At 45.6% G+C, this 14,667-nt stretch overlaps 1 protein-coding gene across 1 annotated transcript in view; it reads right to left on the minus strand.

Annotated features, from left to right (window-relative positions):
• LOC112227878 (Wilms tumor protein 1-interacting protein-like) overlaps window positions 1–14,667 on the minus strand; it is a 35,500-nt gene that overhangs the window by 9,176 nt on the left and 11,657 nt on the right. The window contains exons 2-5 of the mRNA XM_042309949.1: window positions 14,323–14,424; window positions 2,888–2,955; window positions 2,149–2,211; window positions 1,206–1,336 (exon numbers count right to left, since the gene is read on the minus strand). Coding sequence (XP_042165883.1) covers window positions 1,206–1,336; window positions 2,149–2,211; window positions 2,888–2,955; window positions 14,323–14,424 — 364 coding nt within the window. The remainder of the gene's footprint in view (window positions 1–1,205; window positions 1,337–2,148; window positions 2,212–2,887; window positions 2,956–14,322; window positions 14,425–14,667) is intronic.

Raw genomic sequence — 14,667 nt, forward strand, 5'->3', positions numbered from 1 at the left:
TTCCACATGCTAACATTTTAGCATTTGTGGCACAAATACCATTCAAGTCATGTGACCAATTAGCATTAGCATTTTTTGGGCATCATGTTCACAGCATCTAGAAGTGACTTTGTTGAGGATGCTGGTTCGAATCCCCGAGCCGACTAGGTGAAAAATCTGGTGGTGTGACCTTGAGCAAGGCACTTAAACCTAATTTCTCTTGTAAGTCGCTAAAATATCAATGTAAATGTTGAGCTTCACAACCACTTTTTTATTTTACATTTTTATTGAACCTTTATTTAATTGGGCAAGTCAGTTAAGAACAAATTCTTCTTCACAATGACGGCCTACCCCTTCCAAACCCGGACGACGCTGGGCCAATTGTGCGCCACCCTACGTGACTTCCAATCACGGCCGGTTGTGATCAGTCGGGAATCGAACCACGGTCTGTAGTGATGCCTCTAGCCCTGAGATGCAGTACCTTAGACCGATGCGCCACTCGGGAGCCAAATGATGATTTGGACTTTCGGATGATTTGGACATGATGCACGAAAAATGCAAATATCGGTTTCATGACTTCAATGGGATTGGCGCCATGAATGCTAAAATGTTAGCATGTGGAAGCAGTGCCAGGGAAACTAAACAAAAGCATTGATTGATGTCATTCCTTGTCCATAGACTGCCTATAGATTGAGGAAACCAATGTGTCATTTTGTAATTTGGGTGAACTATCCCTTTAATCAAAGCAACAGTATGCTAGAGAATGAATGCTAGTGACAATTCACCATGAATAGGCGGGAAAAGACATCTGGTGGCTTCAGTACAATGAGCTCTGATTGCTCTAACATAAGGCCCATGGCTCTTAGTTTCCACATGGTTCTGTCAGTATACTGGGTGGTTGCCCTGGTCTGGCCTGGCCGGCTGCTGTGGATTCCATTGTGACCAGATTCCTGATTCAGTGTGTCTGTTGTGCTTGGCTGAGGTGACCCCATGCTGCTACTCCCTTTGCTCTTCCACAGGCGACTCAGCTCTTCCTACCTAACATCTCCTCTCTCCCCCTTCCTCTCCACGTGGCAAAAACCTGATCCTGCTATGTCCAAATGGAACTGCCGCTGACTTCTGTTATAGCAACATGACTTCTGGCCGTATTATTATTATTATTATTAGCGCCAGTTAAACTAATATGTTTATGGTTTGCAGTGTTCATAACGGTTGTACCCACGTACCTGTGGTAGTCTTTGACACAGTAAATCTTGTTCTCTGTGTCCACAGTGAAGGGCACTCCGTCCAGACTGTCGTTACAGATGACACAACGGAAACAGCCAGGGTGGTAGGACTTCCCAAGGGCCTGCAGGATCTATAGAGGTGGAGGGGGGAGAGATAGAAAGGGAGGGGAGAGAGAGAGAGAAAGAGAGGAGAGGGAGAAAGACAGAAAGAGAGAAGGGCAGAGGGAGAGAGAGAGAGAGAGAAAGGGGTGGAGAGACCGAGAGAGACCGAGAGAAGGGGTGAGGGAGAGAGAGAGAGAGAGAGAGAGAGAGAGAGAGAGAGAGAGAGAGAAGGGGCGATGGAGAAAGGCACAGAGAGAGAAGGGGATAGAGAGAGCAAGAGAAGGGGAGTAAGTGTGAGAGAGAGAGAGAGAGAGAGAGAGAGAGAGAGAGAGAGAGAATTTCAATGCTTTATCATATCGAACAAGTAGTGGATCGCTGATCACTCATCCATGGAGCATAGAGTTGATTGTCTTACAGTTAGTAGCTGAGGGAAGCAGTGTGTTGGAGAGAGAGACAGTGGTATTAGGAAAACAGATCTGTCCCCCACTGCTACAGCTATGTATGGTTAACATGTGTAAAGCCATGTCATGGTAAATCCTTCATGTGTTACTATACCTGCTGATGACTACTGGCCTTGGGTTTTATATTCTCTCTATGTGTCCTGGTTTTACCCTAGAGTGTGTATTTGTGTGTGTGTGTGTGTGTGTGTGTGTGTGTGTGTGTGTGTGTGTGCGTGTCCTGAAACCACCACTTCCTCCTAAGCTTTCTCCAGATGTAACCACAGGAAGTTCTCTGAAGGAGGAGTGACTCTATGTTTCTGCTGCCCAACACACTGATGGAGGGCACGCACGCACGCACGCACACGCACACGCACACACACACAGGCAGCAGAAACACTCACCATATCCATGATCAGATGTCCGCATGCGTTACACTTGTCTGCAGACTGCTGGAATCCAGAATACTGGAACAGGCAGAGGAGAGGGGAGGACAGTGAGGTTACGGCTGCTACATCATCTCATAGGAAACTGCTGGCATCTTAGACTGACTCTTAGTCTTCTTCTCATATGAGCCCAGTCCACCTCATATGATACATGGGGGAATTCTCCCACATCAACTTAATGTTTAATTAGGGATAAACACAACCATGTCCAGAAATAGTCCTCTAATACCAGGCGAGATAAGTTAGACTCATTAGCAGCACAGAGACAGTAGGACAACTGATTGAATCGACTAGTAACAGACAAACTGTAATGTAATGGAGCGTGTTGTTGTGACAGGGCAGCTGAGGTAAACATGGGTCCTCCTGCTTGTCCTTCTTTATACAAGGTGTCACTGTGCAAAGCCCAGGGGTGTATGCCTCTAAAACATGGATAAGTACAAGCTCCAGTTACCCAACTCCCCTCCCTAATGCCCCTACAGGAGTAAACTGATCCAGAATTTCTTAGAAACTTGAACCTGGGCCACGAGGTGAAGAAATCAAATTTAAACTATAATCTGGAGTCCACAGGTCACGGTCACATATAGTCACAGTAGCACACGGTGGAAGACACATATCTGCTGTCAGAAAGATAATACCCTATTCACATACTGCTAAACTATGCAGGGTTCTAGATACAGTATCCAGACGGACTACTTACCAGAAAGTCCTCTTCACAGAACACATTCCCACCGACGTAGTAAAATGCTTTGCCCCGTAGCCTTCTGCCTGGGACGAAGAACAGAGATGGGCTTTTAGAGTATAAACTTAACTGAAACAACACTGAACAGTTTGGGCTGGGCCCAACCATGAGATCAAACTGTCTGACCATGATTAAGACCAAATATTACTTTTTCCAAATTGCAGCAGATCACACGGGAGGAATCTGGGAGTATTCGGAGAGATGTGTAAACTCCATATGAAATCCTAGCCTGGTCTCAGATCTATTTGACCGCAACTGATCTGGGACCAGGCTAATGAGCCCTATACATCTCTCCTAAGCGCTGTGGTAACTTATTTCAGTTCAAAGGCTCCAGAACGTCAGACAGAATCAATTAAGTCTTGCTAATTCCCAGACACCAACTCAAATAAACACTGAGTCTAATACTGTAGCAGCCTCTTGATTTAATCTGCTTCAGAGAGAGACGGGCCTGGTTGGACAGCTTTCTGCTGCACTGGGAACTACAGGGAACACATCTGGGGCCTCGCTGAGACAATCACTAGCACATGAGGGGAAAATGGTGTGATTGAATACAATGACTAAACAGAGCGTAACTGATTAAAACAGAGTTCTCTAATGGTTTGCTTCACGTGGCAAAGAGAGAGAGAGAGACAGAGAGAGAGAGACTTATTTATTTTCCCTTGTGTACTTTAACCATTTGTACATTGTTACAACACATATATATATATATATATATAATATGACATTTGTAATGTCTTTATTGTTTTGAAACTTCTGTATGTGTAATGTTTACTGTTAATTTTTATTGTTTATTTCACTTTTGTATATTATCTACCTCACTTGCTTTGGCAATGTTAACACATGTTTCCCATGCCAATAAAGCCCCCTGAATTGAATTGAGACCCAGGCCTCAGGCCCAGAGGCAGTGCTAGCTCTTCTTCTTTCCTGCTTTCTGTCTGTTCTCTCCAAGATCGCTCCACACACCGAGAACACTTCCTGTCTGTCTGTCTGAATCCCCCATAATATACCCCCTTCTCCCCTCCCCTCCCTCCATCCCACAGGAAGGGGAAACATTCCACACATTTTCAGGGAGGAGGTGAAGGAGGGACGGGGGAGGGGTTAACACTAGTGAATGGTAGCCTTAATCTCCTGTCTGCCACAGAGCCATTAGCTACACACGTTAGACTAATCAAAAATGTCGAAAGGCGAGTAGAGAGATGGTGCTAAAACAATCACTAACTGCTAAAATAATCACTAACCGATTAAGAACTAATATGTTTAATTCACAGGTCTCAATGTCAGAAAATGGCTGGCTGAGGGAATGGGGGTTTTAACACAACAGGCCTGGGATGGAGAGAAGAGCAGAGCACCGGTTGCAATGATACCAGTGGTGACCTGATCATGGTATTGAGGAGGCAGCAGAGTTCAGACAAACAGCTAGGGCACACTGTTCGAAACCTTTTGCAATGGAAAACGGACATGTGTGTTCTTCCTGACAGTTCAGGTAGTTTTGTCCAATAAGAACGCTGAAGTTCAGGTAGTTCCTTCCTGTTTCCCCGAGTTAAGGTTTTCTCCCCTACAGAACATGACCCTAGTGACCCCTCCCCCCAGGGAAAATAATGAAAAATAAGACTTTCCACTGATTCCTCCTCTTTGGTACTTTAACTCTAAATCCGTGATAGACCTACATTATCCTAAAAACATCTAACACCATGTTGGACCCTCTCAGGGGTAACAACAATAGACACTAAATCACAGTAGAGCTCCTGAAAGCCCACAGCAGCCATCTGAAAGGGTTTGATCCTCTTACGGACATGAATAGAGCCAAACAATGAGACATCCTGTACTGTACTTCTATCAAGGCTTTGAACCTGCTCATTCAGTAGCATTATGAAACTGGCCAAGCTTCCTGACAAAACTCGGAACTAACGGTCTTATCATGTACAACCTTTAATTGAATTACATTGAACTGATTTGAATGGAATGTAACATTCCCTTGTAATAAGTGCCATATGACATGCCTATCCTCATTGTACTTCAGAGGGATAAACTGACAATATCAAGGTCAGAAAGGCAATCGTTACAACAACAAGACAACCATCTCCGCATCAGGAAAAGGTGCAAAACTGTCCCTTGAATAATCATAATTTAATAACCCTATTTCCCCCTTCATTTCCCTCAGGAATGAAGAAAAGAGTGATGAATGGAATGTGGGGATGAACACTTCTTCACATTCCTGCCTTTTTTAGAGAAAGAGAGAGAGGGAGAGACAGAGTGAGAGAGAGAGAGAGAGAGAGAGAGAGAGAGAGAGAGAGAGAGAGAGAGAAAAGGCAGGGAGCCTTGCGAGAAGATAAGATGAATGAATGGCAGAAGAAGACTGTGCTGACAGTAATGACAGAGTTCCAGAAGAATGATGACTCTGTCCCCCCCCTAATATAAATAATAAATGCCTCAGAGACAGAAAACACACACAGGCCTGGGCTGTTTTCTAGTGAAAAAGTTCTTTAATACCTCAAGGTTGATTCTAAGATCTATCTGTCCACTTCTCCAACGCCTTTTATGAATGATTTATAAGCCTGTCTATTACTGTACTATAAGCACTAGTACATTCATAATCCCCATAACCCACTCTTCCTTAGAAAATCTGTAATGGTTCACAAAAAGCATGTGAATTAAGGTTCATTTAGTTGAATCCTTTCTAATACTTATTTCCCAGCATAACATCATGTGTCCAATAGGGCCTAGAAGTGTTTATTTGGAGGAAATTGTTACTGACAGCGAACTCCTCCCTTACCTCAATCACATTCATCAGATGTAGAGTGTAGGGACACAGGGACAGGGTAGGGTGTTTCAGCTTCACAAACTATCCACCATCTAAGGGTGCCAGCATTCAAACCGCAGCAGTTTTCAGATCACTAACGTCACCTCCAATCCATGTTTGTGTTCTATAACGGCAGAAGATTAATTGGAGAGGCTGATGTTGTAAGTTGGGTTGGGATTGGTTGGGCTCAGGACACAACAATTACACTTCTGTTCCCACAAAAAAACACATCCCCTCCATTCTCACCGTGAGGGCAGATTTAGACTCTACGTTTGTGAGAACAGGGCCTCTTTATTGAGGGAGACAAAGACAACACTTACTGAGACGCAAATATCTCTAGTCGTGCTGGTATTAAAGGTGTTCCATTCTCTCTGGTCCAAAGTTGTGAGCATTATGAGTATTTGAATGAGAATGAAAGTGCAAAATAAATAAAGGTCTTAAAAGGAAAGTAAAACATTACAATTCAAGGTGGCAAAAATATTTTATACGTCACAGCGACCAAAACCACTTCCTGCCCATGTCATTTCCCGTCCAGTGCACTTCCCAGCCGTCCAGTCTGCTGATCTGCTCCTGAGGTTGAGATGTGTAATATCCTACAAACCTTCACTTTCATTCTCACCTACTCTGGTCTTTAGCGGCCTGCTGGAGCTTTGCTGTCTCTGCTCACCTTCTGGTTTTGTTGCTCCTTCTAACAGCCCTTCTAACAGATTATTGTCATAGACTACCTGGAAGCCCACTCTATAGCCAACTTTAATAGACCTGGAAGCCCACTCTATAGCCAACTTTAATAGACCTGGAAGCCCACTCTATAGCCAACTTTAATAGACCTGGAAGCCCACTCTATAGCCAACTTTAATAGACCTGGAAGCCCACTCTATAGCCAACTTTAATAGACCTGGAAGCCCACTCTATAGCCAACTTTAATAGACCTGGAAGCCCACTCTATAGCCAACTTTAATAGACCTGGAAGGCCACTCTATAGCCAACTTTAATAGACCTGGAAGCCCACTCTATAGCCAACTTTAATAGACCTGGAAGCCCACTCTATAGCCAACTTTAATAGACCTGAAAGCCCACTCTATAGCCAACTTTAATAGACCTGTAAGCCCACTCTATAGCCAACTTTAATAGACCTGGAAGCCCACTCTATAGCCAACTTTAATAGACCTGGAAGCCCACTCTATAGCCAACTTTAATAGACCTGGAAGCCCACTCTATAGCCAACTTTAATACCTTCCCTTTTAAGTATTTTAAGTTCAGGGTAATAAAGATTATGTTATGCAACAAAAGAACCATGAAGGTGGTAGAGGGATGAAGGGGGAGGGAGAGTCTGCTTAACAAGACCGTCGTTGTTGTGTGTGTGTGTGTGTGTGTGTGTGTGTGTGTGTGTGTGTGTGTGTGTGTGTTCCGGCATAGGTGGAACTTGACAGTGGGTGGTAGGTAGTTCTGAATGGTCCTCCTGTCCTGCCCCGTGCACCCCTACCTCCCTGGGTCCAGCTGGCATAACACCAGTCTGTGTCCTCTCCTCGGATTCCCACCCGGAGGCCCCCTACGCATGCATTCCTCCCCGGCCCGGTCCCTCTCCCTGTGGAGCCGGCCACAGCCTCTGTGCCCTCAGATGGAGAAGGGTATGGGCGGTATGTAGTCAGTGTGTATCTACCTAACTCCCCCCAGTTTAGATACTACCAGCCTCCCTAACTCTATCCATTCCGTGGCTCTTCTTTTTAGTGCCTCACACAGTCACACACAGTCACACACACACACACACACACACACACACACACACACACACACACACACACACACATACACATACACACACACACACACACACACACACACACGTCACCTAGTCAAGGGTTTCCCAAACTCGGTCCTAGGTGACACTGAGTGCACATTTCGTTTTTTGCCCTAGCACTACACAGCTGATTCAAATAATCAAAACGTAATGATCAGTTAGTAGTTTGAATCAGCTGTGTAGTGCTAGGGCAAAAAGCACAACGTACACCCAGATGTGGGGGCCCCAGGACTGAGTTTGGGAATCCCTAACCTAGTCCACCCAGTGTGTTGAACAGGCTCCCATGCAGCTCATGTCAGATCATGTTGCTATGAGTTGTATTGTATGCTGAGTTCCTGTTCTACTAAATGGAACTGTCACATCATCTCTCCGACACTCATCCCCCGCCCCAGGCACACACACACACACACAATACTGCACACATATACACACACCATCAGCTCCATGATTATAACCCAGGAATTGTGGTGTTTAGTTTCAGGGTGTGTCAGTCTCTCCTTCAGCCCACACAAAGAGAAGAGAATACCACATCAGAACACACAGACCCTGGGACATGAAGCTAGAACACCACAGCTGCAGTTTAGTGGCTCATTGATTCATCAAATCAATCGTTGTGATTCAGTTACTCAGGGATTCTTAGAGTCAGTGATTCAGTAGTTCACCAACTTTATGGTTCAGTGTCTCACTGATTTAGTGATGTTCAGCTTGGATGGTTCCCTGGCTGCACCAAATTTGCTTCCCCCTGCCATTGCCTGTCTGTCTCCTCACCTACCATGACCTTGGCTTCTCTCATAGATGAGCTTGTGTTTTCACTGTGATCTCCTTACTAGAACTTCAGAGGGATTCCAGAGCCATCCTGTCCAGATGGTTGCTGCTCTGGTATCTATAGATGAGTCGACCAATTAAAATCCCCCTGTGGAGATGATCTCTGACCTCTGCCCATGCCCATTAGAGGGCAGTGTGAGGCCTCCTGACTCCTGACCTGAAAGCTCATGCTCTACCTTCGCTGATTAACACACCCTGTGTTGTCCTTTATCTGCCCAACCGTGTGTGTGTGTGTGTTTGTTAGTGCGTGTGTGTGTGTGTGTGCGCACGCACGTGCTTACATGCATGTACACAGAAGGTGAGGAAAGAGTGAGTGAGGCAGGGTGGGTTTGTGTATATAGATCAGTAGGTTTGGGGGAAGGTCGGCATGGTCATAGTAGTGGTCGTAGTAGTGGTAGTGGCCGTAGTAGTGGTCATAGTAGTGGTAGTGGTCGTAGTAGTGGAAGTGGTCATAGTAGTGGCAGTGGTCGTGGTAGTAGTGGTAGTGGTCGTGGTAGTAGTGGTGGTAGTGGTTGTAGCAGTGGTTGTAGTAATGGTCGCAGTAGTGGAAGTGGTCGTAGTAGTGGTAGTGGTAAAGGCCGTGGTTGTGGTAGTGGCCGTGATAGTGTCGTAGTAGTGGTAGTAGTAGTGGTAGTGGTCGTAGTAGTGGTAGTGGTCGTAGTTGTGGAAGTGGTCGTAGTAGTCGTGGTAGTGGCCGTGGTCCTGGTAGTGGTCGTAGTAGTGGCCGTGATAGTTTCGTAGTAGTGGTAGTGATAGTGGTCGTAGCAGTGGTAGTGGCCGTGGTTGTGGTAGTGGCCGTGATAGTGTAGTAGTAATGGTATTGGTCGTAGTAGTGGAAGTGGTAGTGGTCGTGGTAGTGGTCGTAGTAGTGGTAGTGGTCATAGTAGTGGTAGTGGTCATAGTAGTAGTAGTGGTCGTAGTAGTAGTAGTGGTCATAGTAGTAGTAGTGGTCGTAGTAGTGGAAGTGGTCGTAGTAGTGGAAGTGGTCGTAGTAGTGGAAGTGGTACGCTCAAGTGTTTTAGTACTATATCTCTTGACACAATGATGAAAATAATCATGGCCTCTAAACCTTCAAGCTGCATACTGGACCCTATTCCAACTAAACTACTGAAAGAGCTGCTTCCTGTGCTTGGCCCTCCTATGTTGAACATAATAAACGGCTCTCTATCCACTGGATGTGTACCAAACTCACTAAAAGTGGCAGTAATAAAGCCTCTCTTGAAAAAGCCAAACCTTGACCCAGAAAATATAAAAACTATCGGCCTATATCGAATCTTCCATTCCTCTCAAAAATTTTAGAGAAGGCTGTTGCTCAGCAACTCACTGCCTTCCTGAAGACAAACAATGTATACGAAATGCTTCAGTCTGGTTTTAGACCCCATCATAGCACTGAGACGGCACTTGTGAAGGTGGTAAATGACATTTTAATGGCATCGGACCGAGGCTCTGCATCTGTCCTCGTGCTCCTAGACCTTAGTGCCGCTTTTGATACCATCGATCACCACATTCTTTTGGAGAGATTGGAAACCCAAATTGGTCTACACGGACATGTTCTGGCCTGGTTTAGATCTTATCTGTCGGAAAGATATCAGTTTGTCTCTGTGAATGGTTTGTCCTCTGACAAATCAACTGTAAATTTCGGTGTTCCTCAAGGTTCCGTTTTAGGACCACTATTGTTCTCACTATATATTTTACCTCTTGGGGATGTTATTCGAAAACATAATGTAAACTTTCACTGCTATGCGGATGACACACAGCTGTACATTTCAATGAAACATGGTGAAGCCCCAAAATTGCCCTCGCTAGAAGCATGTGTTTCAGACATAAGGAAGTGGATGGCTGCAAACTTTCTACTATTAAACTCGGACAAAACAGAGATGCTTGTTCTAGGTCCCAAGAAACAAAGAGATATTCTGTTGAATCTGACAATTAATCTTAATGGTTGTACAGTCGTCTCAAATAAAACTGTGAAGGACCTCGGCGTTACTCTGGACCCTGATCTCTTTTTTGAAGAACATATCAAGACCATTTCAAGGACATCTTTTTTCCATCTACGTAACATTGCAAAAATCAGAAACTTTCTGTCCAAAAATGATGCAGAAAAATTAATCCATGCTTTTGTCACTTCTAGGTTAGACTACTGCAATGCTCTATTTTCCGGCTACCCGGATAAAGCACTAAATAAACTTCAGTTAGTGCTAAATACGGCTGCTAGAATCCTGACTAGAACCAAAAAATTTGATCATATTACTCCAGTGCTAGCCTCTCTACACTGGCTTCCTGTCAAAGCAAGGGCTGATTTCAAGGTTTTACTGCTAACCTACAAAGCATTACATGGGCTTGCTCCTACCTATCTCTCTGATTTGGTCCTGCCGTACATACCTACACGTACGCTACGGTCACAAGACGCAGGCCTCCTAATTGTCCCTAGAATTTCTAAGCAAACAGCTGGAGGCAGGGCTTTCTCCTATAGAGCTCCATTTTTATGGAACGGTCTGCCTACCCATGTCAGAGACGCAAACTCGGTCTCAACCTTTAAGTCTTTACTGAAGACTCATCTCTTCAGTGGGTCATATGATTGAGTGTAGTCTGGCCCAGGAGTGGGAAGGTGAACGGAAAGGCTCTGGAGCAACGAACCGCCCTTGCTGTCTCTGCCTGGCCGGTTCCCCTCTTTCCACTGGGATTCTCTGCCTCTAACCCTATTACAGGGGCTGTGTCACTGGCTTACTGGGGCTCTCTCATGCCGTCCCTGGAGGGGGTGCGTCACCTGAGTGGGTTGATTCACTGTTGTGGTCATCCTGTCTGGGTTGACGCCCCCCCCTTGGGTTGTGCCGTGGCGGAGATCTTTGTGGGCTATACTCAGCCTTGTCTCAGGATGGTAAGTTGGTGGTTGAAGATATCCCTCTAGTGGTGTGGGGGCTGTGCTTTGGCAAAGTGGGTGGGGTTATATCCTTCCTGTTTGGCCCTGTCCGGGGGTGACCTCGGATGGGGCCACAGTGTCTCCTGACCCCTCCTGTCTCAGCCTCCAGTATTTATGCTGCAGTAGTTTATGTGTCGGGGGCTGGGGTCAGTTTGTTATATCTGGAGTACTTCTCCTGTCCTATTCGGTGTCCTGTGTGAATCTAAGTGTGCGTTCTCTAATTCTCTCCTTCTCTCTTTCTTTCTCTCTCTCGGAGGACCTGAGCCCTAGGACCTGAGCTCCAGGACTACCTGACATGATGACTCCTTGCTGTCCCCAGTCCACCTGGCCATGCTGCTGTTCCAGTTTCAACTGACCTGAGCCCTAGGACCATGCCCCAGGACTACCTGACATGATGACTCCTTGCTGTCCCCAGTCCACCTGGCCATGCTGCTGCTCCAGTTTCAACTTCCACCTGACTGTGCTGCTGCTCCAGTTTCAACTGTTCTGCCTTATTATTATTCGACCATGCTGGTCATTTATGAACATTTGAACATCTTGGCCATGTTCTGTTATAATCTCCACCCGGCACAGCCAGAAGAGGACTGGCCACCCCACATAGCCTGGTTCCTCTCTAGGTTTCTTCCTAGGTTTTGGCCTTTCTAGGGAGTTTTTCCTAGCCACCGTGCTTCTACACCTGCATTGCTTGCTGTTTGGGGTTTTAGGCTGGGTTTCTGTACAGCACTTTGAGATATCAGCTGATGTACGAAGGGCTATATAAATACATTTGATTTGATTTGATTTGATTTGGTAGTGGTTGTGGTAGTGGCCGTGATAGTGTAGTAGTAATGGTATTGGTCGTAGTAGTGGTAGTGGTCGTAGTAGTGGAAGTGGTAGTGGTCGTGGTAGTGGTCGTAGTTGTGGAAGTGGTCATAGTAGTGGCAGTTGTCATGGTAGTGGTCGTAGTAGTGGTTGTAGTAAGTGGTAATGGTCGCAGTATTGGTAGTGGTCGTAGTAGTGCTAGTGGAGGTGGTCGTAGTAGTGGTAGTGGTCGTGGTAGTGGCCGTGGTTGTGGTAGTGGTCGTAGTGGTGGTAGCGGTAGTGGTCATAGTAGTGGAATTGGTCGTAGTAGTGGCAGTGGTCATGGTAGTGGTCGTAGTAGTGGTCGTAGTAGTGGTAGTGGCCGTGGTTGTGGTAGTGGTCGTAGTGGTGGTAGCGGTAGTGGTCGTAGTAGTGGAATTGGTCGTAGTAGTGGCAGTGATCATGGTAGTGGTCGTAGTAGTGGTTGTAGTAAGTGGTAATGGTCGCAGTATTGGTAGTGGTCGTAGTAGTGCTAGTGGAGGTGGTCGTAGTAGTGGTAGTGGTCGTAGTAGTGGTAGTGGCCGTGGTTGTGATAGTGGTCGTAGCGGTAGTGGTCGTAGTAGTGGAATTGGTCGTAGTAGTGGCAGTGGTCATGGTAGTGGTCGTAGTAGTGGTTGTAGTAAGTGGTAATGGTCGCAGTATTGGTAGTGGTCGTAGTAGTGCTAGTGGAGGTGGTCGTAGTAGTGGAATTGGTCGTAGTAGTGGCAGTGATCATGGTAGTGGTCGTAGTAGTGGTTGTAGTAAGTGGTAATGGTCGCAGTATTGGTAGTGGTCGTAGTAGTGCTAGTGGAGGTGGTCGTAGTAGTGGTAGTGGTCGTAGTAGTGGCCGTGGTTGTGGTAGTGGTCGTGGCCGTGATAGTGTCATAGTAGTGGTAGTGGTCGTAGTAGTGGTAGTGGTCGTAGTAGTGGTCGTGGTTGTAGTTGTGGTCGTAGTAGTGGTCGTAGTTGTGGTCGTAGTTGTAGTAGTGGAGTGGTCGTAATAGTGGTAGTGGCCGTAGTAGTGGTAGTGGTTGTAGTAGTGGTAGTGGTTGTAGTAGTGGTAGTGGTCGTGGTAGTGGCCGTGATAGTGTCGTAGTAGTGGTCGTGGTAGTGGCCGTGGTCCTGGTAGTGGCCCTGGTAGTGGCCGTGATAGTGTCGTAGTAGTGGTAGTCGTCGTAGTGGTAGTGTTCGTAGTAGTGGCCGTGGTCGTGGTAGTGGTAGTGGTGGTGATAGTGGTCGTAGTAGTGGTAGTGGTAGTGGTCGATGCCAATGGCGCGGTATCCGTAGATCTGAATTTTAGATGCTGTCTTCTTGGCCGCAGAGACAACATGTTGCTGTTTTTTGCTCATTTCCTGCCATTCTACACATTTTTTCATGGGAAAGGGGGATACCTAGTCAGTTGCACAACTGAATACATTCAACTGAAATGTGTCTTCCACATTTAACCCAACCCTCTGAATCAGAGAGGTGCGGAGGACTGCCTTAATTGAAATGCTGAGAGACAAATGTGCAATTTTAAAGCTAATTTCCTAGCTAAGTTCTTATGCTATCTGAGTAACTATAACGTTATAACAAAATCAATGGGGGTCCCATGCCATGACATTTTTAGAATTTTAGGCTTTCCCTGTCTAGTTTTATTTCGGTGATTGTTAGTTCTGAAATGTTTAGTTCTCAAAAGATGATCATATAAAAAAATATATAGCTCCATTATATTTTCTACATACTTTATATCTGGTTTAAGTCGTTTAAGTTAACACAGAATACGATTTACCATCCATTGAAAAAATATATAAAATAGTTTTAATAATTATAAAATGTTCATTATATATATATATATATTTTTAAATATATATTTTATACATATATATTAATATAGGGGGTGAAGTGGTAGGTTACTTACTTCAGGTGAAGTATGTCATGTTAGAGGTAAGGAGAGAGTAGGTGAGGTGGACAGGGTTTACTGTAGTAGTACTTACTGCAGGCGCTGCAGGTGAAGTATGTCATGTTAGAGGTAAGGAGAGAGTAGCTGAGGTAGACAGGTTTTACTGTAGTAGTACTTACTGCAGGCGCTGCAGGTGAAGTATGTCATGTTAGAGGTAAGGAGAGAGTTGGTGAGGTAGACAGGGTTTACTGTAGTAGTACTTACTGCAGGCGCTGCAGGTGAAGTATGTCATGTTAGAGGTAAGGAGAGAGTAGGTGAGGTAGACAGGGTTTACTGTAGTAGTACTTACTGCAGGCGCTGCAGGTGAAGCAGACATCATGATAGAGGCTTCCCATAGCCTGGCAGGCCGCAGTGGCTCCGTACACCGCCTTGTTACACTTCACACAGCTCCCTGGAACACAACACAACAGCCAGGTCAGAGACATGAACACACACTGTGCCACCATCATGTACTTTGGCACCACTACTGTCTCAGTCTTACGCAGTTGTCCTGTTAGAATAGAATGTTAGAATTGTACACATTCCATAACATGAATAAAGAGGCTGGATCCATAACAAGCAGCCTGACAAAACCAGACACAAACAATGGAATGAAAAAGGCCTAACAACAGTCAAAGGAAATGAGTTAGCCATG

Source organism: Oncorhynchus tshawytscha, linkage group LG03, assembly GCF_018296145.1.
Source record: "Oncorhynchus tshawytscha isolate Ot180627B linkage group LG03, Otsh_v2.0, whole genome shotgun sequence".
Lineage (NCBI taxonomy): Eukaryota > Metazoa > Chordata > Actinopteri > Salmoniformes > Salmonidae > Oncorhynchus > Oncorhynchus tshawytscha.